The 26,558-nt window shown below is 34.3% G+C and overlaps 5 protein-coding genes across 9 annotated transcripts; 2 read left to right on the top strand and 3 right to left on the bottom strand.

Moving 5' to 3' along the window:
• Window positions 1–9: 9 nt before the first annotated feature.
• Window positions 10–1,580, bottom strand: LOC111800767. The gene has a single exon (XM_023684607.1). It carries the CDS (start codon window positions 1,542–1,544, stop codon window positions 291–293), a length of 1,254 nt encoding a protein of 417 aa, XP_023540375.1. The 5' UTR covers window positions 1,545–1,580; the 3' UTR covers window positions 10–290.
• Window positions 1,581–2,876: 1,296 nt separating this feature from the next.
• LOC111800766 (40S ribosomal protein S5-like) lies at window positions 2,877–6,050 on the bottom strand. 2 transcript variants are annotated; one of them, XM_023684606.1, is made up of 5 exons: window positions 6,014–6,050; window positions 4,594–4,685; window positions 3,972–4,243; window positions 3,292–3,495; window positions 2,877–3,209 (listed from the first exon to the last, which is right to left on the bottom strand). In XM_023684606.1, exons 2-5 carry the CDS (start codon window positions 4,681–4,683, stop codon window positions 3,155–3,157), a joined length of 621 nt encoding a protein of 206 aa, XP_023540374.1. In that variant the 5' UTR covers window positions 4,684–4,685; window positions 6,014–6,050; the 3' UTR covers window positions 2,877–3,154. The 2 variants fall into 2 exon arrangements, with proteins under 2 accessions (XP_023540374.1, XP_023540373.1); XM_023684605.1 differs by lacking the exon at window positions 6,014–6,050 and adding an exon at window positions 5,240–5,360.
• Window positions 6,051–6,873: 823 nt separating this feature from the next.
• Window positions 6,874–13,635, bottom strand: LOC111800739 (protein downstream neighbor of Son-like). Of its 3 annotated transcripts, none has more exons than XM_023684563.1 (15): window positions 13,480–13,635; window positions 12,359–12,582; window positions 11,682–11,755; window positions 11,458–11,587; window positions 11,296–11,369; window positions 11,015–11,168; window positions 10,736–10,938; window positions 10,002–10,198; window positions 9,831–9,926; window positions 9,436–9,557; window positions 8,786–8,887; window positions 8,479–8,588; window positions 8,277–8,364; window positions 7,672–7,871; window positions 6,874–7,258 (listed from the first exon to the last, which is right to left on the bottom strand). In XM_023684563.1, exons 2-15 carry the CDS (start codon window positions 12,467–12,469, stop codon window positions 7,042–7,044), a joined length of 1,878 nt encoding a protein of 625 aa, XP_023540331.1. In that variant the 5' UTR covers window positions 12,470–12,582; window positions 13,480–13,635; the 3' UTR covers window positions 6,874–7,041. The 3 variants fall into 3 exon arrangements, with proteins under 3 accessions (XP_023540331.1, XP_023540329.1, XP_023540330.1); XM_023684561.1 differs by having other exon boundaries at window positions 9,831–9,929; window positions 13,480–13,634; XM_023684562.1 differs by lacking the exon at window positions 13,480–13,635 and adding an exon at window positions 13,107–13,391 and having other exon boundaries at window positions 9,831–9,929.
• A 2,804-nt stretch (window positions 13,636–16,439) lies between these two features.
• Window positions 16,440–19,616, top strand: LOC111799850 (probable homogentisate phytyltransferase 2, chloroplastic). The gene is made up of 9 exons (XM_023683332.1): window positions 16,440–16,566; window positions 16,941–17,087; window positions 17,472–17,697; window positions 18,377–18,450; window positions 18,519–18,611; window positions 18,925–19,042; window positions 19,138–19,200; window positions 19,369–19,401; window positions 19,477–19,616. Exons 1-9 carry the CDS (start codon window positions 16,448–16,450, stop codon window positions 19,549–19,551), a joined length of 948 nt encoding a protein of 315 aa, XP_023539100.1. The 5' UTR covers window positions 16,440–16,447; the 3' UTR covers window positions 19,552–19,616.
• An 813-nt stretch (window positions 19,617–20,429) lies between these two features.
• Window positions 20,430–26,547, top strand: LOC111799849 (homogentisate solanesyltransferase, chloroplastic-like). Of its 2 annotated transcripts, none has more exons than XM_023683330.1 (10): window positions 20,430–20,835; window positions 21,686–21,807; window positions 21,911–22,057; window positions 22,500–22,725; window positions 23,354–23,427; window positions 25,318–25,410; window positions 25,660–25,777; window positions 25,853–25,915; window positions 26,113–26,145; window positions 26,300–26,547. In XM_023683330.1, the coding sequence occupies exons 1-10, from the start codon at window positions 20,620–20,622 to the stop codon at window positions 26,372–26,374; spliced, it is 1,167 nt and encodes a 388-aa protein (XP_023539098.1). In that variant the 5' UTR covers window positions 20,430–20,619; the 3' UTR covers window positions 26,375–26,547. The 2 variants fall into 2 exon arrangements, with proteins under 2 accessions (XP_023539098.1, XP_023539099.1); XM_023683331.1 differs by having other exon boundaries at window positions 20,660–20,835; window positions 21,673–21,807.
• The last annotated feature ends 11 nt before the right edge of the window (window positions 26,548–26,558 follow it).

Genomic DNA, 26,558 nt, shown 5'->3' with positions numbered 1-26,558 from the left:
AATAGAGTAATAAGGAAAGTGGCTTCAACTTCCATTCCAAGTAATGCATTTTACCATTGAGAACAAAAAAGACAACATCTAAGTGACTGATCTAATGCTGTATCCTTCTCAATAGCAGCTAGTATACAAGTAATCAGAATAAACAATTGATGCTATTCATTATTTCACTTTTGAAACATGTAATGAGAGGATGCTATTACCAAATTCATTCAATATTTTGATAATCAAAGATGAGAAAAAACAATTCTCTCGTACCTCTTGTCCCTTTCCTGCTGAAGCTAGTTTGATGATCATACTCTTACAGGCTTCTGTAGAACAGCAGACAGATAGACCTCGGATTTGCCTGATTCAGACTTCTCCCCAATGACCCACTTCAGTTTTTTGAATCCAAACCGCTCGATCAAGCGGGTTAAAGCTTTTTTCTTCTCATCATTAGCACAATAGAAGTTATCCAGCCAAAGTAATCCGCCAGACCTTAAGATTCGATCGATATCGAACACGAGGAACTCCAGTTTTTCAGGCTTTCCACCGGTATCCAATCCATTAGAGATATGAACCAAATCAAACACATTGTCATAGAAAGGGAATCTATGATTTATACTAAAAAACAGAGGAAACAACCCTCTTGCAGCAATGAATTCACTGAATGGGGCATCGATGTTCAAAGTAGAGGTAAGTATGGTCACATTTCTCTCAGCCATTCTAGCAGCAAATGTTCCAGATCCTCCCCCAATGTCTAAACCTATCCTGATTCCACCACTAGTTAAAGCTAGAACATCATCAATTGGAAAATCATTCTTCCCTTTGGCTTTGACAAATCTCTGATTCTCAGATTCTTTAGCCAAATCAAAGCAACCAACACAATCCCTGCCTAATTTCTTGCTATTCAGACACTGGAAATTTTTACATCCAAGTCCACTCCACATAACAATCTTATCACTTACAGGTTTCCACAGAGACAGAGGGAAAGGTTGCAAACCTGTCTTCGGCACAGATTTGGCCAAACACCTCCGCCTCGGCAAGGGCTCGCATCCACGAAGAATCAGCTTTTGAGCAAGGCTCCAGTCGTCAGGACAAGGTCCAGAGACCTTGTAATTCATATACTGCGACAAAAGGTCCATCGATTTCTCACACGAATGCCCGATAGATGCAACCATTTCAGTGATTCCACTTTTCGAATCTTTACCAAGAGGAAGAGGATGACGCTGGAGAAAGAGTTTGAGCTCGTTTGCGACATTGGATCTGGAGAGATCGATGCTCTCATAACCAAGAATTTCCTTCTCCATCTGAGCAAGCTTCTTCTGAGAAGCATCGATCTCTCTAAGAATTAAAGAAACTTGTTCCGATATAAGAGAAATGTTCTTGTGCGTGCGATTGAGCGAATGGACTTCGCGATCTTTCGGAGAGTAAGTGAAGGCGTACAAGGCGAAGAGATTTGTGGTGATAACAGAAATGAGCATGAGAATGTTGAGCGCTGAAGAACAAAGAGTTGCCTTCTTGAATCTGGCGGTTCCATCTCCGATTTTCAGAGAAACGGACCCCATTGATGAAGCTCAGTTTTCAGCTCTGCTACTGGTTGATGCTGCTGAGTGAGCGAGTGAGCGAGTGAGCGAGGTTCGTAGTGTTGAAGGCAACGGGGAGGGTAGATTCGGTAATTGTAAAGAAAGCTAAGGGTATTTCGGGGTTTAAACGAAGTTCTTCTTTCAATGATTTAGATAAAAATGGATAGTCGTCATTATTACATACTAATTTGATAAATGAGTCAATATTTGAACTAAGACCTATGTCAACAAATCTGGAATAATTATGGTTATGGCAATATAAAATTGAAAGATGTAGTATGTTACGAGTAAGATCAACTTTTTCTTGTGTCAACCCCGTCTACGTAGGCACCTTGAAGACACATGGAGCACATATCGAAAAACATATATTAAAAGGCATGTCGAGCGTATTGGGCCAAATAAGTAACTAGCTTGATAAGAATTAACCCGAGTAATCAGAAGACACATAGTCCTCGTGTCGAAAAAACGTATATTAAAGGACATGTCGAGCCGATTAGGCCAAATAGATAACTTAATAAGAATTAAGTTGAGTAACCAGAAAACATGTGGACCTCGTGTCGAAAAACGTATATTAAAGCGCATGTCGAGCTTATTAGGCCAAATAGATAACTAGCCTGATAAGAACTAAACCAAGTAATTGTAAGGCACGTGGACCTCGTGTTGAAGAAAATATATCAAAGAGCATGTCGAGCTTATTAGGCCAAATAGATAACTAGCTTGATAAGAACTAAGCCAAGTAATTAGAAGGCACGTTGACCTCATGTTGAAGAAAATACATTAAAGAGCATGTCGAACTTATTAGGCCAAACAGAGACCTCATGTTGAAGAAAATACATTAAAGAGCATGTCGAACTTATTAGGCCAAACAGATAACTAGCCTAATAAGAACTAAGCCAAATAATTAGAAGACACGTGGACCTCGTGTCAAAGAAAATATATTAAAGAGCATGTCGAGATTATTAGCCAAACAGATAACTAGCCTGATAAGAACTAAGTCGTAATTAGAAAACACGTGGACCTCGTGTCAAAGAAAACATATTAATGAGCATGTCGAGCTCATTGAACAAAATAGATAAGTAGCTTGATAAGAACTAAGCCGAGTAATCAAAAGATACGTAGACCTCGTATCAAAGAACGTATATTAAAGTGCATGTCGAGCTTATTAGGCCAAATAGATAACTAGCATGATAAGAACATCAACATAAACAGAACACATGAAATTTTACAATAGGACCAAAAAACTTTAGAGAGTATGAAGGAGGCTTAGAGTTTAAAGCAATCAAGTTTTGAGGATAATAATGAGAGAATTAATAACTTATAAAAACCATCCATCAAATAAAACATTAAATTCTTAAAAATATTCTGATAAATTCTCAACTGTTTACAAAATCATGGTCTAAAACACATGCAGCCATACGAGGACACCTTAAAGCTTAATAAAGTATTGGATGAATTCAAAAGAAACAAAACGTTGAAGTCAACCATGTCTACAGAAACTTAGAACTAGAAGAATGTCAGATGAGCATTGGCAAAGAACAAAAACGAAGCTCTTGTCGAACCTTTGAGCTCTCTCTTTTCCCCAACTGCCCTTCTTAACGATTGGCCTTGGCAACTCTCTCAATCTCATCCTTTTTCTTAATAGCGTAACTGCAAGAATAGAAAAAACGCAATGACATACTGTGCAAGGGTGGATGGATGATAATTTAGTACGAGATGTTGTAATATGTACCTGTTTGATGAGCCCTTTGCGGCGTTGATGAGTTCATCAGCCAAACATTCTGCGATTGTCTTGATGTTTCTGAAAGCAGCCTCACGAGCACCAGTTGTAAGAAGGTATATTGCTTGATTTACACGTCGCAGAGGGGATATATCCACAGCTTGACGCCTAACAACACCAGCTGAACCAATTCGCGTGGCATCTTCTCGGGGTCCACTGCAAAGTCCCATGTCCAAAAATTGTTAAAGAGACATTCGTAACTCAAACATTGCAGCGAACATTGCAGCATGACCGCGATCTTTATTCAGGTCATTGACCTCGATATAATACTAATCAGGAAGTCATCCAATAAATCACGTACCAAATTTCTTCTAAAAACAGAGGAATGAACATCTACATTATAGTAAAAGTCAGGTTAAATTATAAAACTTGGTTCCTACGGTTGAAAAATATCCAATTTAATCTTCATGGTTTGGTCTTAGTTTCAATTTTATTGACATGATCTTGTTAAACCTCATAAATTTTCGCGAATTTACTATCTTTTAAATTAACTTCAAACTCCAATACAATAAACTAATCACATTTACCCATGTAGAAAATCACCACATGAAAAGTATTTGTCAATATTGTAACGACATAGCACACAGCTAACATGCGACATGAGAGAAATTCAGTGGATCAAATATGCATACCTGTTAACAACAGCATCGACAATAACTTGAATTGGATTTAGATCAGTTAGCAGATGGATAATCTCCATGGTGTGCTTAATAATCCTCACAGCCATTAGTTTCTTCCCATTGTTTCTGCCGTGCATCATAAGTGAGTTAGTAAGTCTCTCAACAATTGGGCATTGAGCTTTCCTGAAACGCTTCATAGAGTATCGGCCAGCAGTGTGTGGAACATAGGTTGCATGCTTGGAAGGTGCAACTCCAATGTAATCCCCCAGAGACATGTCATTAACCTGAATAAACCCACCGATAGTAACAATCATAACTCAATGGCGTAGAGTTTTCAGCGAACCAACCAACTTCAAGCAGATTGGTTAGAACCCAACAACAACACTTCTACAGAAAATAATTGTAATCACCAACACCTTCACATAATAGCCATCTAAGACAGATTAGCAAAAAGTTGTTCTCAGACTTTAATCTCATTTATAACACAGAAGACAATGAAATCAACGTGAGTGAAATGAATCCACCAATAGTAAAAGTTTTTTTCTTCCATCATACGCAATGTTAAATTTAACCCAAAATTGCATCCCACAAACATCAGTCTAAGAAACAGCGCATTGGGAAAGAAAGTTGAAACCTGGACATCATCAAAGGTCCAGCGATTGAAAAGTTTCACGTCATGGTGAGGTTGGATAAGTTCCTGAACCACTTCGACCGCTTCAGCCATTTCTATGAAAACAAAGCCATAAGTCAGATTTAACAGGAGAAATAGAACCAAAGCTCACTAGTGTTCTGATAAATCCTAATCCTAAAGAATAAAGCGAACAGAATGCAGCTCCCAAAGAAAGAAGACGAACAAAATCATTCCCAATCTAAGAGTTCGTGCAAACATCAATACCAAGAAGAGACACAGAAACCTCAAGCTAAAGTAGATTAAAAATGGAACGTCTGAATCCTTAAATCCTTAAATCTTAGCTACATTTGATAATCAACAGTACAAAAACATCCAAATAACAATAACAACACAACCACTCAACTAAATAAACAAAAAAAAAAGAGATTTAAATCAATAATGGTACATAGTTCAGAGAGCAATCAGAAAAAAGACACCTGCACTAAAACCCTAGGGCTAAACTGCAAGAGCCATTACCGCAAAGCAGAAACAAAAGCAATTTTCCACAGAAAAGAGAAACCAAGACGGAAAAACACAGCGATCGACGACATTTACGGCGGAGATAAGGAGACGAAGAAGTAGATTGGAGAGTGATTAAGAAGAAACTTACTTGGAAGGGAGACGAGCAAATGAAAACCAGGAGGGCAAAAGCTCGGATCGGCGGCTAGGGTGGAGAGGGGAAATTTTTATTGGGGACTTGCCTTTTAAAAGGGTTTCTTCGTAGTCCACTGATTTTATTTTTATTTTATTTTATTTTATTTTAAATTTATATTTTATATTGCCATTGTTGAGAAGTGGCTGGACATTTCTCTTTCCTCTGGTCATGAGTTCGAATCTTCTGTTTCGATGCTTTTTAAGGTTTATGAAACATTTATGTTCATTTTAATTTTTATTNGATAAATCCTAATCCTAAAGAATAAAGCGAACAGAATGCAGCTCCCAAAGAAAGAAGACGAACAAAATCATTCCCAATCTAAGAGTTCGTGCAAACATCAATACCAAGAAGAGACACAGAAACCTCAAGCTAAAGTAGATTAAAAATGGAACGTCTGAATCCTTAAATCCTTAAATCTTAGCTACATTTGATAATCAACAGTACAAAAACATCCAAATAACAATAACAACACAACCACTCAACTAAATAAACAAAAAAAAAAGAGATTTAAATCAATAATGGTACATAGTTCAGAGAGCAATCAGAAAAAAGACACCTGCACTAAAACCCTAGGGCTAAACTGCAAGAGCCATTACCGCAAAGCAGAAACAAAAGCAATTTTCCACAGAAAAGAGAAACCAAGACGGAAAAACACAGCGATCGACGACATTTACGGCGGAGATAAGGAGACGAAGAAGTAGATTGGAGAGTGATTAAGAAGAAACTTACTTGGAAGGGAGACGAGCAAATGAAAACCAGGAGGGCAAAAGCTCGGATCGGCGGCTAGGGTGGAGAGGGGAAATTTTTATTGGGGACTTGCCTTTTAAAAGGGTTTCTTCGTAGTCCACTGATTTTATTTTTATTTTATTTTATTTTATTTTAAATTTATATTTTATATTGCCATTGTTGAGAAGTGGCTGGACATTTCTCTTTCCTCTGGTCATGAGTTCGAATCTTCTGTTTCGATGCTTTTTAAGGTTTATGAAACATTTATGTTCATTTTAATTTTTATTTTATTTTAAAAAGATCAAATTTAAGGGTCATTTTTTTTTCTTTTTCTTTTTTTTTCTCTAAATAATTTAATGCATCTGTTTTATGGTAAACATTTAGTGGGCATCTAAAATTCGATAAGTGTAACAATTTTTTTTTTTAAATTCTCTAATAGAGTTTTGTTTGAAAAATCGTTAAAAAAATGTACGAGTTTATAGATTGTCGAGCATTAAAAAAACAATTTAAAAATTAAATTTTTGTTAAATTATGTAAGTTTTGAGAAATTGGTTTAATGGTCTAATTTGTTGTTTAAGTTTTGAACAAATAAGTATACATCGTATTAACGAGAATTCTTGATAAAGAGATTAAAGGCTTTTAAATATCCGAATCAAATCTGTGAGTGAATCCATTTGTGATTTAAATTTCAATAATGATTTGTTTTTGGTATTCAGGATGGTTCCTTTTAAGGGTTGGAGTTTCTATTCCTTTCGTCTCGCTAAAATTTAATACCTTGCGAGTATCTTAAGCTGCCATAATGTTGTAAAGATAAACAACCGAGAGAACAATCAAGATGTAACGAGTTGGATCGAACACACATAGATGTTTTAACATGGCAACTGCATTCACAATCTCAGCCATGAAGAAGATCATGCAACTCAAAATCTGATTATACAAAGCAAATACAAGATAAATAACACAGTTAATGAACAAATAGGAATGATCATCATACTGTCATATTCACAGGCTTCAATACAACAAAATGAAGATCATGCAGGAGAAAGAGAGGCTGTATAAGAGCTGTCCGAGTACTTCAAACCTTTTAATAAACCTGAACGTAAGGATAGAGAAGCGATCGTGTTGGGAATTCCAAAGGTATGGTTGGTAGGTTGGAAGCCTTCACTCGATGTCGCCCGAGAGTCGGGTTTTGAATCTACTGATCCAAGAGCGACATTCAAACCGATCGAGACAGGGACTGTAGTGAAGCTGAAAGTCATTCAAAGTTATGCCAAGCATCAGGACTCAAGCAGAATAACCCCATCCATACAATATCCTTTCATGGTTAGTTTTTCACCCCAAAATACGTGCTCAAAAATTCATGGACCTATTACCCGACACAAAACTGAAAGTTTAGGGTACTATTAAACATAAAATTTAAATTTAATATATCAATTACATCAATTAATTGTAGAAAAATTGCATGGACATTTTAAACATTTTTAAAGTTGAACAACCTATATAGGCACAAAACTACGAAAGTTCAAGAATTTATTAGACGTGTAATTTAATGAAAAATCATAAAAACGTGGTGCAATTTTTCTAAAAGAAAAGTTCAACAAATCATTCCATTATGGGTAAAATATTATACAAACAAGAAGGGAACACAACAAAAATCATACCTAGCCTCGAAGCTTGTTTCTTCGGAACCCATGACTGCACATACACTGGAAATAACCCATGGTGGAATATATGCATCACTGATTTCAAAGCTATAGGAGACACCAACAGTTGAAGTTTGAAGGAAGTCGCCATCTTTTGATGAATTTCCTTTGGATATTGCGGCAATATGGTTTGCACTTCTCATCTCCTTGAATTTGACCTAAAAAACAAAGCATTCATACTTTTACCACAGCGGACACAAAGAATGTACAAGCCACCAATGCCTAAAAACTATAAGAAGACGAAGAACATAGCATTTGGGAGAAGACAAGCGTTCTCCCGTGGTTGACAATGATATCTGAAACAAGTACTTCAGTGAAAATGTAAGTCAGTCAGATCAACAAACAAAAAACTTCGGTAACCACTTTTCCATTCATTTTTCTGTGTTTTTTGAGAAAAGAAAGAAAGAAAGAAAGAATTACGGTTAAAACAATGAGGCATGCTGCAGCAAGCACTTCACGCATCAATGGCGTACACGTTTCAGGTCCATTTGGAATACCTTCTCTAGTTTAATTGGCTATGTCATAGAGGTGATAAAACTAAATAATAAACAAAATCCATGCACCTGAGGGGAAGAAAGAGCAGCATTCTGAAAGGGAACAGGCGATAGCAACACAGGAACGTCCATGCCAGCCAATGTAGTCAAGAAAGATCTGAAGACAATAATCAAATGTAGTCAATGACTATTTTTTATAAGATGAATTAATCCAATAGATCAGACCTAAGGTGTTTAGTCTTGTCAAAATACCCAACGCATATTCATTTACCTGTAATTTAATAGAATATCATATAACCCGTGCACGTCTTTATTTTCACTGAAAAACAGCAATGATTGAGAGCTCCTATCTACATCAGAAAACGAACGAACTCTCCGTGTCTGAAAAAGGTAGATCTTTTCAGTAGCAAACTCAATAAGGGAGGCCAAGGCTATAAACATTTAATTCAAAAAATTGGCAGAAAACTGATTGCTAGCTAAAGTGCGAGCTTGCTTATCCCATATCTAACTTAATCATGAAATCAGATGGTTTGCTATTAGACATGGGAAGAAAAAAGGAAAACATAACAGATACAAACCTGTCCCAAATTAAACTTCTCTATCTCTGAAAGTTCTACCAGATCATCAGCGTTAACTTGCTCAACTTTAGAACGGCAAAGAGGCATCGAGAAACTAACATCCTGATTCAAATTTCAGAACATTGGGTGTGATGTTATTGAAAGCTAAATTTATGACAATAAACAGAGCAAGCAGATAGGTTTTAGATAGCTCAACATTTTTCCAATAGTGTTATTTTGTTTTGTAAACCGAACGCACCTACAAGATACTATTCTTAGGGCAGAGTGCATCAATAAAATATCCAGGTAGCATTAGAAGAATTTATAAAGCAATTCCAAAGTACAGTTGTAAGCAATAAAAGTATAATTTCATAAAATAAAAATTTGAAGATGATTAACACTACATCTACAAATGGATTTAAATATGCCTTCATTGACGCCAAATTAGTTGAGTTTTAATTTCAATCGTCACCATTATGTATAATGATAAAAGGTTTAACCTGCAAAATAAAAATATCAGTCCAAAACAACAATAGTGAAGGTGTGAATCCCATCAAAAGGAATAAAGTCACCATTGTTTAAAATCTAAATTAAATACAACCGGAGTCCATTTCAGCAATATGTCTAAATTGGAACAGGGGTAAAATAGTAATGAATGGGTTAAATCTTACATGTTCACTCAAAATAGACCTCAGTCCTCTTGTTGACTGGGAAAGATATGCATTGCACGAGTTTTTGTTGCCCCGTGAGGCATCTCCACTTGTAAACATAACCACAAATTGTGATGTGCAAACTGAAAATTTCAAAACCAATCAATAAAATCAGGTATACTCTAGAATGACATTTATCTGGCAAAGAGAAACTATATTTGAGAGTGATCAGAATCAAGCATGTATTGATATTGCAATGTGAAATGTATTGATTCAAACGAGTATCTTAAAACCAATTTTGGGTAACATAATGATAGCTAGCAGCATTGAAATATTATTTCATCTTACAGAAAAATAATAAAGAAAACTACAACCATACTCAAGAAAACTTAATCGACATTATTGAAGGCAGTTACCATAAAAAACTCTACAAACATTATTCCGAAACATGTAATAAAGGCTCTGAAATGAGTCCTCCCATGCTAGTTGTCGTCTACTAAGGAACTCAGCTTCTACTGCATCAAAGGAGAACAAGTGAGAATTTACATACAAAGAGATCAGAATCTTATGTTATAAATAACCCCAACCTGCTGCTGATGAATTCAAAGCTGAAACAAGAGAGGATGGCAAGGTAGATTGAGGATAAATCCATGAATGGAGAACGACAGAACCAGCGGCTTTAGAAGCTGGTGGCAGTCCCGCACTAGTGTTCCTAATTTGCTCCTGAGAACCAAGTTGTATTGAGAACTGAGGCAAAGAAGCAGAAACGATTTTCTTGTGGATCCTACATTTTGGATACATGAGAAGGCCAATAAGTAATGGATAGTTTAAAATTCTATAATAGCAATAGGAAAAAAATGTACTTTGCATATTCACAAATTTGAGAGTTCATGTCATATTAATGCTACCAGCAACCGAGAATGATTTTATAATAAAATCTTAGTTTCAAAAAATAAATAAATTCCCCGCACAATGGAACTAACCGACACACATCTAGTTCAAATGAGGATAGCTTACAAATGCTTCTTAAGGGATTAAAAGAAGAAAAAGAAACCTCAGGAAAGAACAACAATATTTTTCAAACAATTCTAGAGAAAATCGATCACAAGAACTTAAGGTTAGATCAAAATCAAATTGTATTGGATATTCAAAACGCTTTGAAGAAACCTCTGCATCTTCTCAAAAAATTGACCGAATTACCCAGCTAGTAAGTTTTCTCTTCTTCATGACATAGAGTGAATAGCTCACACTACGCAACACATTCAAGTGATGAAACTTTCAAGCCAAGAAACAAGACATCCTGATTTACTGGAACACTCACCAATTGAGTGGGGAGGAGGAGACCACTCGCATGCTAGTTTTTAAAGTCAAATCAAGTGGAGCCTTTTGACCTAGTATGCAGCTTTCACTGCAGAAGTCACTTGAACAAGTAGATGAGGCATCATTGGATCTCTTGGAAGAGTCCAATGGTAAACTAGTAATTGCAGTGGGTTTCCGAGCAGCAAGTCCTTTTAATGCTTTACCCTATACAATTGAACAGAACTACAAAAGATATTTAATATGAAATTAAACAAATCAAACATTGCTTCCAGAATTCTACCATATCAATGCATGTCAAGCCTGTCAATTTGTCACCTCCAGATGAGAGCTCAGTGACACTTCGAAATACACTTTGGCTACTGCTCTCAACTATTTGAGAAGATTTAGCAGTCTTATCATTGGCAACATCCGCGGAACCAACGGAATTCTCCTTACTGCAAGCAACGATTAAACAGAATTATGTAACTCGAGTTCTACAGAAGAAACCATTAAAAATCACTGAAGAAAGCAGAAAGACATTAAAAAAAAAATTATAAAAAAAAAAAAAAAAAAAGTTCCTACCATTGACTTGCAACCAAATTTGGAAGCGAAGATATATTCATGAAACTGCTGGCCTGCTCCATCTGACTACTTTCCTAAGTGTTAAAAAATCAATTGATATAAAACCAAATACAATTACTTAAATACATTCTGCAACAAAGTCTTTCAGATAAGTTCACTAACCTTAGCATTATCTTTTCCGGATAAGATCCTAACCCTAGATTTTTTTGCAGGAAATACCTCATCCATGCGTGTCTCGATGTATCTTGGATTTCTGAGTAACACGGGCTTCTTGAGTCCATTGCCCAAAGCACTGTTGGAGCATACAAAAATAAGAAAGCTCTGGTTGAATCAATAATTGCAAGTTATGTAAATAGAATGCAAAGAGGAGCAAGTGTAAATCTTACTTGTCAGAAGCAAAAACATTGGAAGGAGATTTGTCCAGAAGATCCAAACCATTTGATCGCTTTAACTGCTCTCCCTGCAAAAGTTTTGAGCATAATATTTACAAGTTTCAGCAATATTGCTTAAACCTAACTACATTTTGCAGAAGAACTTCTTGATGTGTGCTTAAGAGCATGAGGCATAAAATAGAATGTCTCATCCCATTTGAAATGGGAAATAAGAAATGTAGCAAGTACCAAAAGTGAAGCTTCGTAATGTCGAAATATATTTACTTAATGCATCATCTTCTACCTCTTCAATCACCTTGAAACTTTGGCCTTACTTGGCATAAAATTTGATAATAACCATAACATGACAGAAAACTAGACACCCTATTGTGATCTAAGAATTACCCTAGTTTACCAATATCTCTCGACGACAACAATATACCAACTAATTGATTTTAAACAACTGAAGAAGAAAGAACAAATACAATCACAATAAAGAGGGGGAAGACATCATAATTTGAATCCTCATGGATCACCATGATTCTACTCTTCTACAAATAATAGACTGGACAGCGACATTAGTGACGAATGAAACGGAAAATTTTAGGAAGATCAAAATAATGCCAAAAATACCGTTTTAATGCCTGAGTCACTATACAATGTTTACATAATTTAGCAAGTCAACAACTTACCCTTAGTTCAGATGGGGTTTTTCTTTTGATTGATTTTCCAGTTCTTGGTGCCCCTCCGGTGATATCATGGGAAGCTGAAGTTAATGAGCTTGGAGCAACGACTTTTGCCATAATTAACAGCTTATATTAGACTGCAGCTTCACGAATGAGAATGAGTAGCATACTACAGCCCATCACATCTTCATGTCATTGAAATATGGCAGACCAAACCCGTATCCAAAATACTGCATTGATGAAGAAAATGAAACAAAGATAACATTTAGTTGCAACAGCTCTTCCAAGGTAATCATTAGTGAATAAAATTGCACAAAAAATGAAAATGAACGATTAAAGCATTTGGTACATGTAAGACACCCCTAAGAACCAAGGGCAGGGTGAAAAAGGAAAGATTGCCCCGCTCTTGACAGGTCTGAAATTGAAAACTTATATTAAAAAGGTCAAGATTTTGAAGTTCACTCTCTAATTTGGTCGCCTAAATTTCGCAAATTGAAAGATTATAAAAATTTAGCCCCTCCCTACGTAAATTTCCAGCTCCTCCCATGTTAGTAACAACAGGAAGATCGAGGGTAGGCATTTGGATGTCTCGCTTCTGAATTAGTATTCTTGATGCTGTTCATCGTAAATATCAACCATTTGAGTGCACTTTTTGTTCATTGTACATGAATCTACAAGTATCAAAATAACAGATTCAAATGGAAACAGAAACAACGATAGTGAACGATTCAACGGAAACCTCCACTGACCATACCTTCAAAACCAAGCTCAATGAGGGAGAGAGAAAGAGATACAGTACAAGGGAGAAGAAAACGACTGATACGGTGAAGAGAGAGATATAGAGAGAGCGCGAGAATCCCCGCTTTGGTTTTTCATTTCGTTCCAAATTTTAGTTTTGGTAAAGGATGTGAACATCGGTTCGATCTCCACAACTTTTCACTAAACCAGGAATCGAACCAATATTTTCGGCTTGAGAAATTGGAACCACGAACCATATTTGAACAAAACTAGTTCTCCACAAACCAGTTATGTCGATTTTCTGGATTTGGTTCCGATCAGTTCATGAACTACAACAATCTTGCAGACATTTTCGTTGAAAGATGGGTGATAGTGACTGAGAAGAGTACCTGCGATCGAGATAGAAGAAGAAGATCGAAGGAGTAAATCTTGGGCACAAAGGAAGGAATAGCACCGGCACTCAAAGCAACGGCGACGACAACCACAACCACGGCGGTGCTGAAGGGGCAGAGGGCGTGGGAGCAGCCTAGTAGGTGGTCCAACAATCTCTTTTCTTTTCTTTCCACATTTGTGTTGGCGTTGGACTGAACCGCTTCCCGCCGGAATTTCGGTTTGGTTCGGTTTTTATCCCCCCATTTGGTAAGGTTCGGTTCGTTTTTTTTTTCTTTTTTTTTTCCCTTTTTTATTCTATAATGTTTTTCTTGTTTATATATCGAATTGGGCTTTGGCTTTGGGCTGTTGGTTTAAATTTCATTTGGGCCCAATGGATCGACTGAACGTTTGTGATCTAAAAGNTTTTTTTTTTTTTTTTTTTTTTTTTTTTTTTTTTTTTTTTTTTTTTTGGCTATGGATAAAAATTGGATCACCTACGTTATAATTGACATAATTCGTAGAAATGACGTAAGAAAAGTAGTTGGTTCGAGTTGTGAGTCGTGGTTCCTCTGCTAAGAGATGTCAAGTCGGGGAGCTAGCTCATTTCTTCTCGTCCTAATAATTTTTTTAATCCTTGCAAATGGTATATATATCTAAAACTAATAACTAATATAAATAATTTATTATGCATGCTTATATATATTTATTAGTGCAACAAAGGATACGAGGAGGTTAAATTAATAAAAATATTTATAAATGTTATATTTTATCTAAAAAAATATTATTAAATTTTTAAAAATTTCGATAATAACTTAGAAAAAAAAAATTACAAGTATTAACGAAACTTTTTTTTCAATAATAACTTAAAACTAACTTTAAAAATTTTGATAATAACTTAAATTTGGATGATAACTTAAAAATCTAAATAAAAAAAAAATCCATAATAACTTAAGAAAGTTTAAAGGTACGTTCCAAGTTTTTATTTTTTTAGAAAAAAAAATTAGGAATTTAACTAAACTTTTCAAAATTCAATAATATTTTTAAAATTCTTTTAAAATTTAAAGGTATTTTTGAATTTTTTTTTTAAGTTTGATGATATTTTTTATTTTTTATTTTTAAAATTTAAAGGTATTATTCAAACTTTTAAAAGTTTTTTAATGTTTTTTTTAGAGAAAGAATAAAATTTAAATGTATTTTTTATTTATTCATTTAGTCTATAATAAATGATTGAATATTCACATTTAATAACAATAATTCTAATGTGTAATATTAACATTAGCTTAATCTTCAAAACTATAATAAACACAAAAACAATAATCAAACCTTTGAAACAACAAGTCTCTAGGTTGAAAACGAGGTAGAAATTGGATACAAAAATTAAAAAACCAAAAAATCGAGGTCCTGTTAAACGACGACGTTTAAGGACTGGCACCTAAAGTTCTTAAATTTTGCCAAGTATACATTAAACAACGACATTGAATGAGTCTAATCAAAAGTCAAGGTCTGGTTTATCGGGATAAGGTAAACGTAGAATTTAAAGTCAAAGTCAATGAAAATAAGTCATATTTCGAGTAACCTAACTACCCCACCATGCTCTGACCAAATTCCTCCTACTCCATTATAAAAATTTACCGACCTAACATTATATTATTTATCTATTCTTAGTGCAAACAAATTTTACCATGGTAACAAAATGAGTCACGTTACTTTATTCAAAATTTTACAACAAACTTTCAATATATTTAAAATAATAAAATACACCATTAATAATATTAAAAAATTTCTCAACGTTGATCGAGTAAACTTTATTTTTCAATTATAAAAAAAAAAATAGTCACTATAATTTGAATTTCATTTTATTTTTTTGGTTATATTTTCAAATATTTGAATAAATTTTAAATTAATCCCTATAATAATTATGTATTTAATTTAGTGTTTATAAATTTTGAAAATGTATTTAAATTATTATTATTATTATTATTTTTTAAAAAATTTAATAACTAATTTTTAAGATTTATTATATTTTATTAACCCAAATAAAGAAAATAGGAAAGCCATCGCTTTTATTTCGAGACTTAATTTTTCTTAGTCTTTGATTAGACAAGAGAGAGAAAAATGGGTGCGTGAAATTCTATAAATACCCTTTTCCTCTCCCTTTGTTTTTTCCATAAGCTCTGGAAATAGGTAATATGGCTATGGCTTCCTGTTTGTTAAGAACGGTGGCTGCCGCCGCCGCCGCCGGCGGTTCTCAGAGCTTTGATCCGACGTCGTATCGTAAAAGAAAAATAGCCGTTAAAACCCTCAAAAGCTTCCAAACACCTATTCCTTATTGTTCTCCATCTCACTTGCTCAACCCCCCTCTTCCGGTTTGTACATTTTTTTGGATCCTCACTCTAATTTTTTATTAAAAATAAAAACTTTCTCCATATTTAATTATTTTGTTTCGAGGGTCGGACACGTACGTACGCACCCACGCGTGTATATATATATATATATATATCTTAGTTGATAAAGTTAGCGCGGTTTCTCTCTCTAACTAGTTTATTAGTTTTTCTTCGTCTCCGTGCACATGTTATGTTATATTTGTTAGACGAAAGTGTCCCACATCGGTTAATCTAGGGAATGATCATGAGTTTATAATCTAGTAATACTATCTTCATTGGTATGAGGCATTGTAGGGAAATCCGAAGCAAAGCTACAAGAGCTTATGCTCAAAGCAGACAATATCATACCATTGTGGAGAGTCGTGTTCATCGAATAATATTTAGTTCGATTTTGTATGGTTTTACTTTTAAACATATTTAATGTGCATATAATTCGTTTTTTTAGAAGAGAAAAATTAGTATATAATATTTTTATTTACGTTATAATATCTTAATTAATTGAATTATATAATATATTATTTAGATTTGAAAGTAGAGTTGGGAAGGGTAACAAGGTAATTTGGCTGAGTTGGAATATTGTTAGGAGGTGAGAAGCCAAGCAATGGGCAAGGGAAACGGTGGTAGTGAAGAGCCAAAGTCGCAAGAAATTTGGGATTTTGCAAGGGCATTATGGACTTTTCTCAGGCCTCACACATTCTATGGAACTCTAGTGGCTTCATGGTAATTTTGATTTTTTTTTAATATTAATTCCAAAGTTTTGGTTTCTTAATTTTTTTTCGTTCTCGTTAATAATAAAGATAAATAAAACCAGGTTTGTTATTATATATATATATATATATATATATATATATATATATATATATATATATATATATATATAAATGTAAAACTTTATATGAAAATTAATATTCAAAATTAAAAAAACTTAAAGATAAATTAAAAAATACAGTTTTAATTTTAATTTTAACAAACTTATATCATTTAGCCTATGGAATAATAAATTATTAAATATTTTAAAAATTATAACAAAATTATAAATAAGTATTATTATTATTATTATTAAAAATATGAATGGGTTAATAATGGACGCACAGTTCGTTGGCGGGCAGAGTGTGGATTGAAAATCCAAAGCTAATGAAGTGGTCGATTCTAACAAGAGCACTTTGCGGCCTAATAGAGCTGTTGTGTGGCAATAGCTATATCGTGGGTATCAATCAGATTTATGACGTCGAAATTGACAAGTATTTTCTTTCTCTATCTCTTATAATTAACTTTATCACTATCACTATTTATTATTATTATTTTTTATTTGGATAATGAAGGGTTTATTTCTTTAAAACTAACTTTAATTGACCTGTTTGTAATTTTGTGTAATTTAAACTATTATATTAATTAATTGTTATTTTTAGTTTTAAAATAATTAATATTTTAGTCCATCTATTTTTTGAAATCTTTTAATTTTAAATTATTTTTTGTATTATGATCTTTTATTATTAATTTTAATTTTAAATAATAATTAATATTATTTTAAACTTAATTATATGTGAAGTGAAAATTTTAAATTTTACTTTTTTTTTTTTTCAAGAATACAAAATTTTTAATTTTTGTTAGAATTTACTTTGTAGAGTAAACAAGCCATTTTTGCCCATAGCGGCGGGGAGGATCACGAGCAAACAAGCATGGGTTCTAACGACGTCGTTTTTGGCTATTGGGCTGTGTTCGGCAACGTTTAATTCAGGCCCATTCCTTAGTTCTCTCTATTGTTTCGCTCTATTGCTTGGGACTCTCTACACCGTTCCTCCTTTTAGATTGAAGAGATTCCCCATTGCTGCTTTCCTCTGCATTGCTTTGGTACGTCTAACCTTCTCTTCTTAAACAACAAACCTCTTAGCTCGGGTTGGATACATCGTGACGTTAGGGGGTTGTGTCAGTGTAACAATTTAAGCCCACCGCTAGCAAATATTGTCTACTTTGGCCCGTGACGTATCACCGTCAATCTCACAATTTTAAAATACTTCTAGTTGACAGTGACTCGTAACGGGCCAAAATAGGATATGCCAACGAGGACATTGGGTCCTCAAGGAGGCAGATTGTGACTTTAAAATGCATATATGACGACCCAAAGTGGAACGTGTCAAAGAGGATGTTGGGCACTCAAGAGGTAGATTGTGAGATCCCACTAGTTAGAGAGGGAAACGAAACATTCCTTATAAGTCTCACTGTTATACGCGTCGTAAAATCGTGAGACTGATAACAATACGTAATGAGTCAAAACGAACAATTTTTTGATAGCGATGAGTTTGGGCTGTTACAGTCGAGTTGGGTACAATGTGTTCTTAGGGTGGGTTGGGGTCGAGGTGGGGACCAGAGCTGATATTTACATTCTTACCCCATATCGAAAATTATTAAGAATAAATTTAAGATATTTCAAACTATTTTTAATTTTCCCTCTTAAATAGATTGAAAATTATCAATTATGTCTTAAAAAAAAACGTGTTAAAGATAAATAATGTTAACTACGTTCTTACAGGTAAGAGGCTTTCTTGTGAACTTTGGTGTATATTATGCATCGAGATCGGTTCTTGGACTTCCATTCCAATGGAGGTAATAATAATAATAATAATTATAATAATCTTTAATTATGAAAATTTTGATAATATTTTTACCAACAGTCCACCGGTGGCGTTCATCACCACATTTGTTACCTTCTTTGGTTTGGTCATCGCTCTTACAAAAGATCTATCTGATATAGAAGGCGATCGCAAGTAAGTTTTTTTACCGTCTCGTAAAAATTTATATTACTGAAATTACTATTCACAAAACTCGTGATTTTATTAAAAAAACAATAAATTTATTAACTACTCTAAAAAATTAGATGTGTTATAAAATAGTTTTTTGAGCACTCGAATTAAGTTATTTAGTAACATTTTGTTATCAGCAGTCATCTAAATCGTTACTCTTAAACCGTTCTCTAGCAAATCTCGATTTTGTAGATAAAACCGTTTGATTTTCAGTTCTCGACTTATCTCTCATTGACTCGGCTCGATTTATTTTTTTAATTAATTTATATTTCTACAGATATAAGATCATAACTTTTGCCACAAAGCTTGGAGTCAGAAGGTTGGCGTTTTTTAGTTCCGGGATTCTTCTTCTCAACTACGTTGCTGCCATTTTGGCTGCAATTTATATGCCTCAGGTTCACATTTTCTAATCTTAAATATTTCAATTTTTTAAATATATTATTTTTTCCTATTTATATAGTTTATAATAATATTTTCGAATTTATCGTAGGCATTTCGGCGAACCATATTGATACCGACACACACCATTATGGCAATATCTCTTATTTTTCAGGTTTTTTTTTGTTAATATTAAATAATAACTTTATTATTTATATATCTCGATATCATATGTTTGCTCGCTAAATAAATTTTAATAATTTAAATAGTAGAAATAGTCGATTAAATAAATTAAAAAGAAATATGTCATTTTTAATAAATTTGGTGTAATTTTATTTTTCAGACAATAGCATTAGATCAAGCAAAATACACCAAGGTAATGTAATTTATGCATTTAATTTAATTTAATTTGATCCTTATTCTTATGATGTTTTTTGTGCACATTTTGTAGGAAGCAGCTTCAAGTTTCTACATGTTCTTGTGGAAGCTGTTCTATGCTGAATATTTAGTCTTTCCGTTCATATAAAAACGCTCTCGATTTAATCGAGAGCAATTGTGCTCTTTTCCGACTTGCTGATTAATAGTTCGTATAGTTTTTCGATGCACGTAACCAAAAGTACGGTATATTTTCTTTCGAATTTGCATCAATCAGTAGAATATTTGTTAACGTAACAGTGACGTTTCTACTGACAAGGTTCATATTCGTATACATTATACGACTCGAGCTAATAGACTCAAGGTTCAAATCTTTATATCCAACGTAAGTCTTACATTCGGTACCTCACGTCTACCCGATTTGTTAATTTTGTAATAAAATCAACATTATTATTAAAATTTTAAATTATTTAAAAATAATAAATTTTTTTATTAAATAATAATTATTGAAATTTAATTACGTAGGTTTGGTATGATTTCGGTTAGCCTAATAATAATAGCTAAAAGCTAAAATAACTACATTTGACGTGGATGTGCTCGGGAGTCGGGACAATTTTGTTTTATACGGATCTACTTATAAATGATATGTATAAATTTCCGTATAACTACATTTGACGTGGATGTGCTCGGGAGTCTGGACAATTTTGTTTTATACGGATCTATTTATAAATGGTATGTATAAATTTCCGTTAACATAATGTGATTGTTTGTACGCTTGCTCGAGAGTTTCATCTATTTTGCATGACTCGAGTCAAGAGAGTCGTCATTGAAGGTTCAAATTTCTATACTCGTACCGTTTATTTTGTAATAAAGGAAGCTCGTTATTAAATTATTTGTTAGAAAAATAAGTTTTTTTAATTTAAATTAAAAGAAAAATAATTATTTTTGGAGCGTAATTGATATTTAATTAGGTGTGTTAGGTATGATTTAATTTAGGCTAATAATGGTAATGGTGAAGTTCTAAGCTAAACAAATTTACAACCACGTTGGGAGACGGGAGTGGACGTGCATTTGTGAACTAGAGGCTCGGAGCGATTTTGCCTCCAATGAATGTTATCTGCCTTCTCCAGTTTTCTGCGGTGTGAGCCTCTGCTACGATCTGACTGGAAATTCTTCATCTCTTCTTCCTACTTCCGTTCCGATTCCGGTTGTTCTTACTATGGAGTATTCAATGATTCAATCCGTTTCTCTTCGAACTCCGGCTGTGAATTCCGCTCTCAAGTCTTCTCTGCCTCACAGAAAGCTTCTTGTTAGGCATGCAGTAACTTTACCTTCACTCTTGCTCCCGAATTTCGCCTTGCAACTGCAGCCAAGATGGATGTACCGTTGTAGGGGAAATGTTTCGACTAGATCGTGGAGACTTGCTTCCATCCAGGTGTGTTTGTTTTCTCAGTGGTTGATGTTTCTGTTTTCGATTAGCGATTAGCGAGTTTTTGTTGTGCATGATGAAGAACTTGTTTGTGAATGATCGGAATCCGATTATTGAAGTTACATTGTGGTATGAACGTGGAAGAAATGTTTTGATGGATTTGGGAGCAATCTTCGGGGATTAGCATGCATCCCGAACTTACTAAAACTTGCTGTACAGTGTTTGGTGAAATGGATTCGATTCACTTGTTCCATCGAAGTTCAAATGTATACAAAAGAAAATCTAACTATAAGTCCGATCAACTAGGAGCTTGTTGATACTTACTATACTGTGTTTGGTGAAATGGAGTCGATTCCCTTGTTCGATCGAAGTTTAAATATATACAAAAGAAAATCTAACTATAAGTCCGATCAACTAGGAGCTTGCTGACAATTACTGTACCGTGTTTGGTGAAATGGTGTCGATCCCCTTGTTCGATCGAAGTTCAATATATACATAAGAAAATCTAACTATAAGTCCGATCAACTAGGAGCTTGTTGAAACTGCACTGTGTTTGGTGAAATGGAGTCGATTCCCTTGTTCGATCGAAGTTTAAATATATACAAAAGAAAATCTAACTATAAATATGATCAAGTAGGGAAGTATCATCTTTACTTTTTACGGGTCTTCTAAAATTTGGTTGCGTCTTACATCACAATTGTACGGAATGCGATGAGACTCTTCCAAAACATAAAAAAAGTACGAATAATTGTTACCTGCATATTTCAGTCTTCTTCTTTGTCCTACTCAGTAATTGAAAAATCTACTCAGACTATATCTGTCCATGCCATTGATGTTCTATAGTGGGTGCTGCCAGGCCCGCACTCGAGTTGGAGCTGCAGGATCTGATCCCCTATCAAACAATATTTCAGCATTTAGAGATGCTTGCTGGAGGTTTTTAAGGCCTCATACAATACGTGGAACAGCTTTAGGATCTCTGTAAGTAGCTATATCAATGTATCATAATACACTGCTTTACTAGGACTCCTTCCTGGTTCATTTAATATTTTCCAAACTATTTTGACTTTGATTCCTTTTACAGTTCGTTGGTGACTAGGGCATTGATTGAGAATTCACACCTGATAAAGTGGTCCTTGCTGTTTAAGGCTTTCTCTGGTCTTTTTGCCTTAATATGTGGAAATGGTTATATAGTTGGTATCAATCAGATCTATGATATTGGAATTGACAAGTATGTATATCAATATTTTTTCATTAATCAGTTTAAATTTGTTTGGTTTCATACTCAAATGTCATTCTTGCTTGACTTCTAAATATCNTTTTTTTTTTTTTTTTTTTTTTTTTTTTTTTTTAAAAAACAAGAAGCAAGATTTCATTATAGCATTTTTAGAAATATAAATCACATATTTTGATCTTTGTCCTGATTAAAAACACTGAACTCAGCTTGGAAAATCATTTCTTCTAATTTTCAACATTTTTCATGAGCTTTTTCCTGATTGACATTTTTTTATCCATTGAAACCTCATGAATAGTTTGGTTAGGAGACCTCTGTTGATCCACATAATAAATAGTAACGCATATTAGTTCAATTTACTACATATTTTGAGAACATATATTAAGATGACGATGCAATTGTGGCATATAATGTCCCCTTTTTTTTGTTTCATTTCCAGAGTGAACAAACCGTATTTACCAATAGCCGCAGGAGATCTTTCAGTCAAATCTGCATGGATCTTGGTGATATTTTTTGCAGTGGCTGGTCTGTTAATTGTTGGATTGAACTTTGGACTATTTATTACTTCTCTCTACAGTCTCGGTCTTTTCCTCGGGACTATCTACTCTGTTCCTCCATTTAGAATGAAGAGATTTCCTGTAGCAGCATTTCTTACAATTGCTACGGTACATCCGTTTCTCTTCCCTTCAAAATTTCAACTTCAGTTTATGTCACATGGTCTTAATAAAATATTGAAAGGTGCTGAATACAAAGAAGTTGGTAAAATTTAATGAATGGCAAGTTGAAAAAGTATGGCGCGATTGCTCGCTACCTGAAATTGAGCTACAGGTGATTGCTTACCTGATTTCAAGTGAAAATCTGACTGTCCACTTCAAGGAGTATGACTGTTTAAATATTTGCACAAAGTTAATGGCCGAGTTCAAACTCCCAATTTCAGAAAATAGATTTTTGAGAAATTTAAAACATATTGCACTGGTATTTAAATACTTCGTTACTGTGTCAAGATCTTCTTGGCTATCCAATTTTATACAATTTCGCTATAAGTTTGAAAGAATTATTATTTGATTACGGTTCTAAGAATTTCCATTCTAGTTCTGAAATTGAGCATTCTGGTTTAGGCAACTAATTAGTTTGGAACACAAGAGCTACTTTAAACTCTTATCGTGGTTATAATGTGCATTGCCAGTACCTATTTTCCCCAAGAGCTAAAGCTTTACGAGCATATCATCTGGTTGGCATGTGCTTTTGTTGACAATATGGATGATAATTCTAACAGTGAACTAAATGCTGCAGGTACGAGGTTTTCTTCTTAATTTTGGTGTCTATTATGCCACTAGAGCTGCTCTTGGACTTACCTTTGAGTGGAGGTTAGTCGCCATTAATAATTCATAATGTATTTGAGTTAGATTGAATCAGGGTGCAGATATGTGGTCCCTACTTTAAATTGATTGTTCTACTTAAGTTTGAAAACAAGAATTGTGAATTCTTAACAAAAACCACATTTACCTCGAGATACATACAATTTGTCTATTCAACCTGAATTTTGAACCATCGTGGAATAGATGTCATTGTTCAATGAACTTCAATAAACTAATTTGATAAACTAGGTATTGCCGGTAGTATAGGATTGTCACGGCCCGATTTTCAAGGCTTCAAAAAATCGGATTGCAACGGATAGTGGCAGAAACACAAACAAAACAGAATTAAAAATAAAAACAAACCACTGAAAATGTGGAAAATACGATAAAATTTTGCGGGGATTAAAAGACATGCAACATTAGTGTCAAAAATTCAAAGTCCAAGAAGAAGGACAATGCAAACAAATGTTGTTCAAGTTATTTACAAACGGGGAAGGGGCACATGATACAAAAGAATACAAAATCAACCCTAAAAAATACAACTGACTAACGCTCCAGTTGACACTCCTCAGTGACAGTGCAGCTCACGAGTACCTCCCCAACTCAATTGGTGCTTGAAAAAGAAAGGGAAAAAGGGGTGAGTATAAAAAGATATACTCAGTAAGCAACCTACTAATAGGCTTTTATCGCTTCCTTCTCTTAGGTTTTCACAACTTTCCTTTTGGTCTCTAGGAAGTTTGGGCTTATCCTTTACAACGCTCTAAGCTGCTGTGTAGGTCTCGAAGTTCCAACTGATTCCTCATCAATCTTCTACTTGTATAGTCCTTAGTACCTCTTCGAGATTGGTTTACGACGTCACAACATTGGCCTTGATCCGTTCCTACACAATAGAAGTGTTCATCCTAAACCACCTACTTGCGTAGTCCTTGATCTCTTCCAAGATTGGTTTACGGGGTCGCGACGTCGGCCTTGACTCGTTCCTACACTCAATAGGGATTCTCATCCTGACACCTACCCATGTAGTCTCTAATCCAATCAGGATTGGTCTATAGGCTCGCCCGTCTCTACACTCAATAGGAGTCCATATCTTGAGCTAACTACCCATGTAACCCCTAGTTCTTCTCCCAAACTTTCTCCCCTCCCTCTCCTTTCTTTTCATTTCTTCTCTAATTTTCTTTTTCTTTATCTTTCACTAATCCCTATTTTCATGTGCCTAGGAAGGAGGACAGAATGATCAAAATACCCCCGACTTTGACCATTNTTTTTTTTTTTTTTTTTTTTTTTTTTTTTTTTTTTTTTTTTTTTTTTTTTTTTTTTTTTTTTTTTTTTTGAGTTCATGGGACTTTTCCAAGCATTTTTCTCTTCTACATAATTTTGAAATTTGATCTCTAAGGCTCTCAATAAAATCTTGAAAGTTCGGACTTAATAAGAAAAACTAGGTGTTCAGCACCTCAAGGAGACTCGGGTGTTACAAGGATATTGTGGGGTCTAAGTTATAGGAAAAATAGAATATAGTGATTCACATTCCAAACAAGCACACGCCAATGTCATAAATTAATGGCCTGGGGATTTTATACTAGATTGTGAATTTTTTTTAAAAAAAATTACTTGTATCTTTCGCTGCAATTAATGCTTTAGTATATGCTGTTTCGTCATAGTTCCAATATTTTTCGTGTGTTTAGGATCTGAAGCTAATGCAAGATTTTCTCTCGATGAAAGTATTGCTTGTAGTTGCTTATTAGTGATATTGGAACTATAAAGAAACGGCATGATAGTCTGTATAAATAGAATCACGATGTTAGTGTCTGCTTTTAGTTTTTTAAGCTTTAGTTACCGATGGCACTTACAAGGCACAAAAGTTTACGTAGATTTTTATATGTGACATTATATTCCTTGCAGCTCACCTGTGGCTTTCATTACCACATTTGTGACCCTGTTTGCTTTAGTGATTGCCATAACGAAAGATCTTCCAGATGTGGAGGGAGATCGCAAGTAAGATGCCCCAACTACTTCGATGGTGACAAATTTTTTAGTTGAATTGACGTTGTTCCCTCAACCCTTTTTTCCCAACAAACCTTACTTTTTGTTTTTTCCTTCCTATTTCCTCTACTTATGCTTTGTGGGGATTCTTTTCCCAGAAGGCTTCAATTTTTTCCAACTCCAAAATTTGCATCTCAATTCTTTTAGAAGTGTATATTAGGAAATTATCATGTCGTCATCTGAATGAGAATTGTAATTAAGGTTTCAGATATCAACCTTAGCAACAACGCTTGGTGTGAGAAATATTTCATTTCTTGGTTCTGGACTTCTGCTGTTAAATTATGTTGCTGCTATAGCGGCTGCAATTTACATGCCTCAGGTCCGTATGACATTTTAACTATAAATACTTTTACGTATCTTTTTGAAGTAAAATTGCCATATTTCATCTTTACAGGCTTTTAACCGTAACATAATGATCCCTGTTCATGCAATCTTGGCATCGTCCCTCATTTTCCAGGTTCATTTCTTGCACTAGTCTCCCAGAAACCACGAATGATGGTGCTATATTGTGTCTATAAATTTCTTCCTGCTATTATTTTCTTGATTAGTCTGTATTAATACTAACCAAGGACTAAAGAAACCCTGTCCTCGAGAACAACTAATTTATATGTATTGACTCTAAACTTACAAAATCTTGTTTCTTTTGAATCTCAGTCATGGTTGTTGGAGAGAGCAAATTATTCAAAGGTAAATTCCAGTTCTGGCTTTCATATCAGTAACTACAATGAGCGTTTTATCTTCCTGTATACGTTGTTTACTTCAAAGAGTGAGCGACTAAGGCAGGTTTGTTTCCAACGCATGAAATTCTGGAGCCTAATGATTAATTTCATTTGTTTTGCAGGAAGCAATCTCAACATTTTATCGGTTTATATGGAATCTCTTCTATGCTGAGTATATCATATTTCCTTTGATCTAGCAGAACAATCCCTTTGTTCATTTAATGAACTTTTTGTGGGTGCATGAGAAATAGAAAGCAAGGATGTATTCAATCTTTTATCTTGTAAATATTGCCATAAAGTTTTATAGATTCATGTTGTATTATCATCTAATGAATTTTAGTTATTTCAATTGCTTTCTCCACATTTTGTTCTTTGGGGCAT

The sequence above is a fragment of the Cucurbita pepo genome, chromosome LG08, assembly GCF_002806865.2.
Source record: "Cucurbita pepo subsp. pepo cultivar mu-cu-16 chromosome LG08, ASM280686v2, whole genome shotgun sequence".
Classification (NCBI taxonomy): domain Eukaryota; kingdom Viridiplantae; phylum Streptophyta; class Magnoliopsida; order Cucurbitales; family Cucurbitaceae; genus Cucurbita; species Cucurbita pepo.
This window is presented reverse-complemented; position numbering and strand designations above follow the sequence as displayed.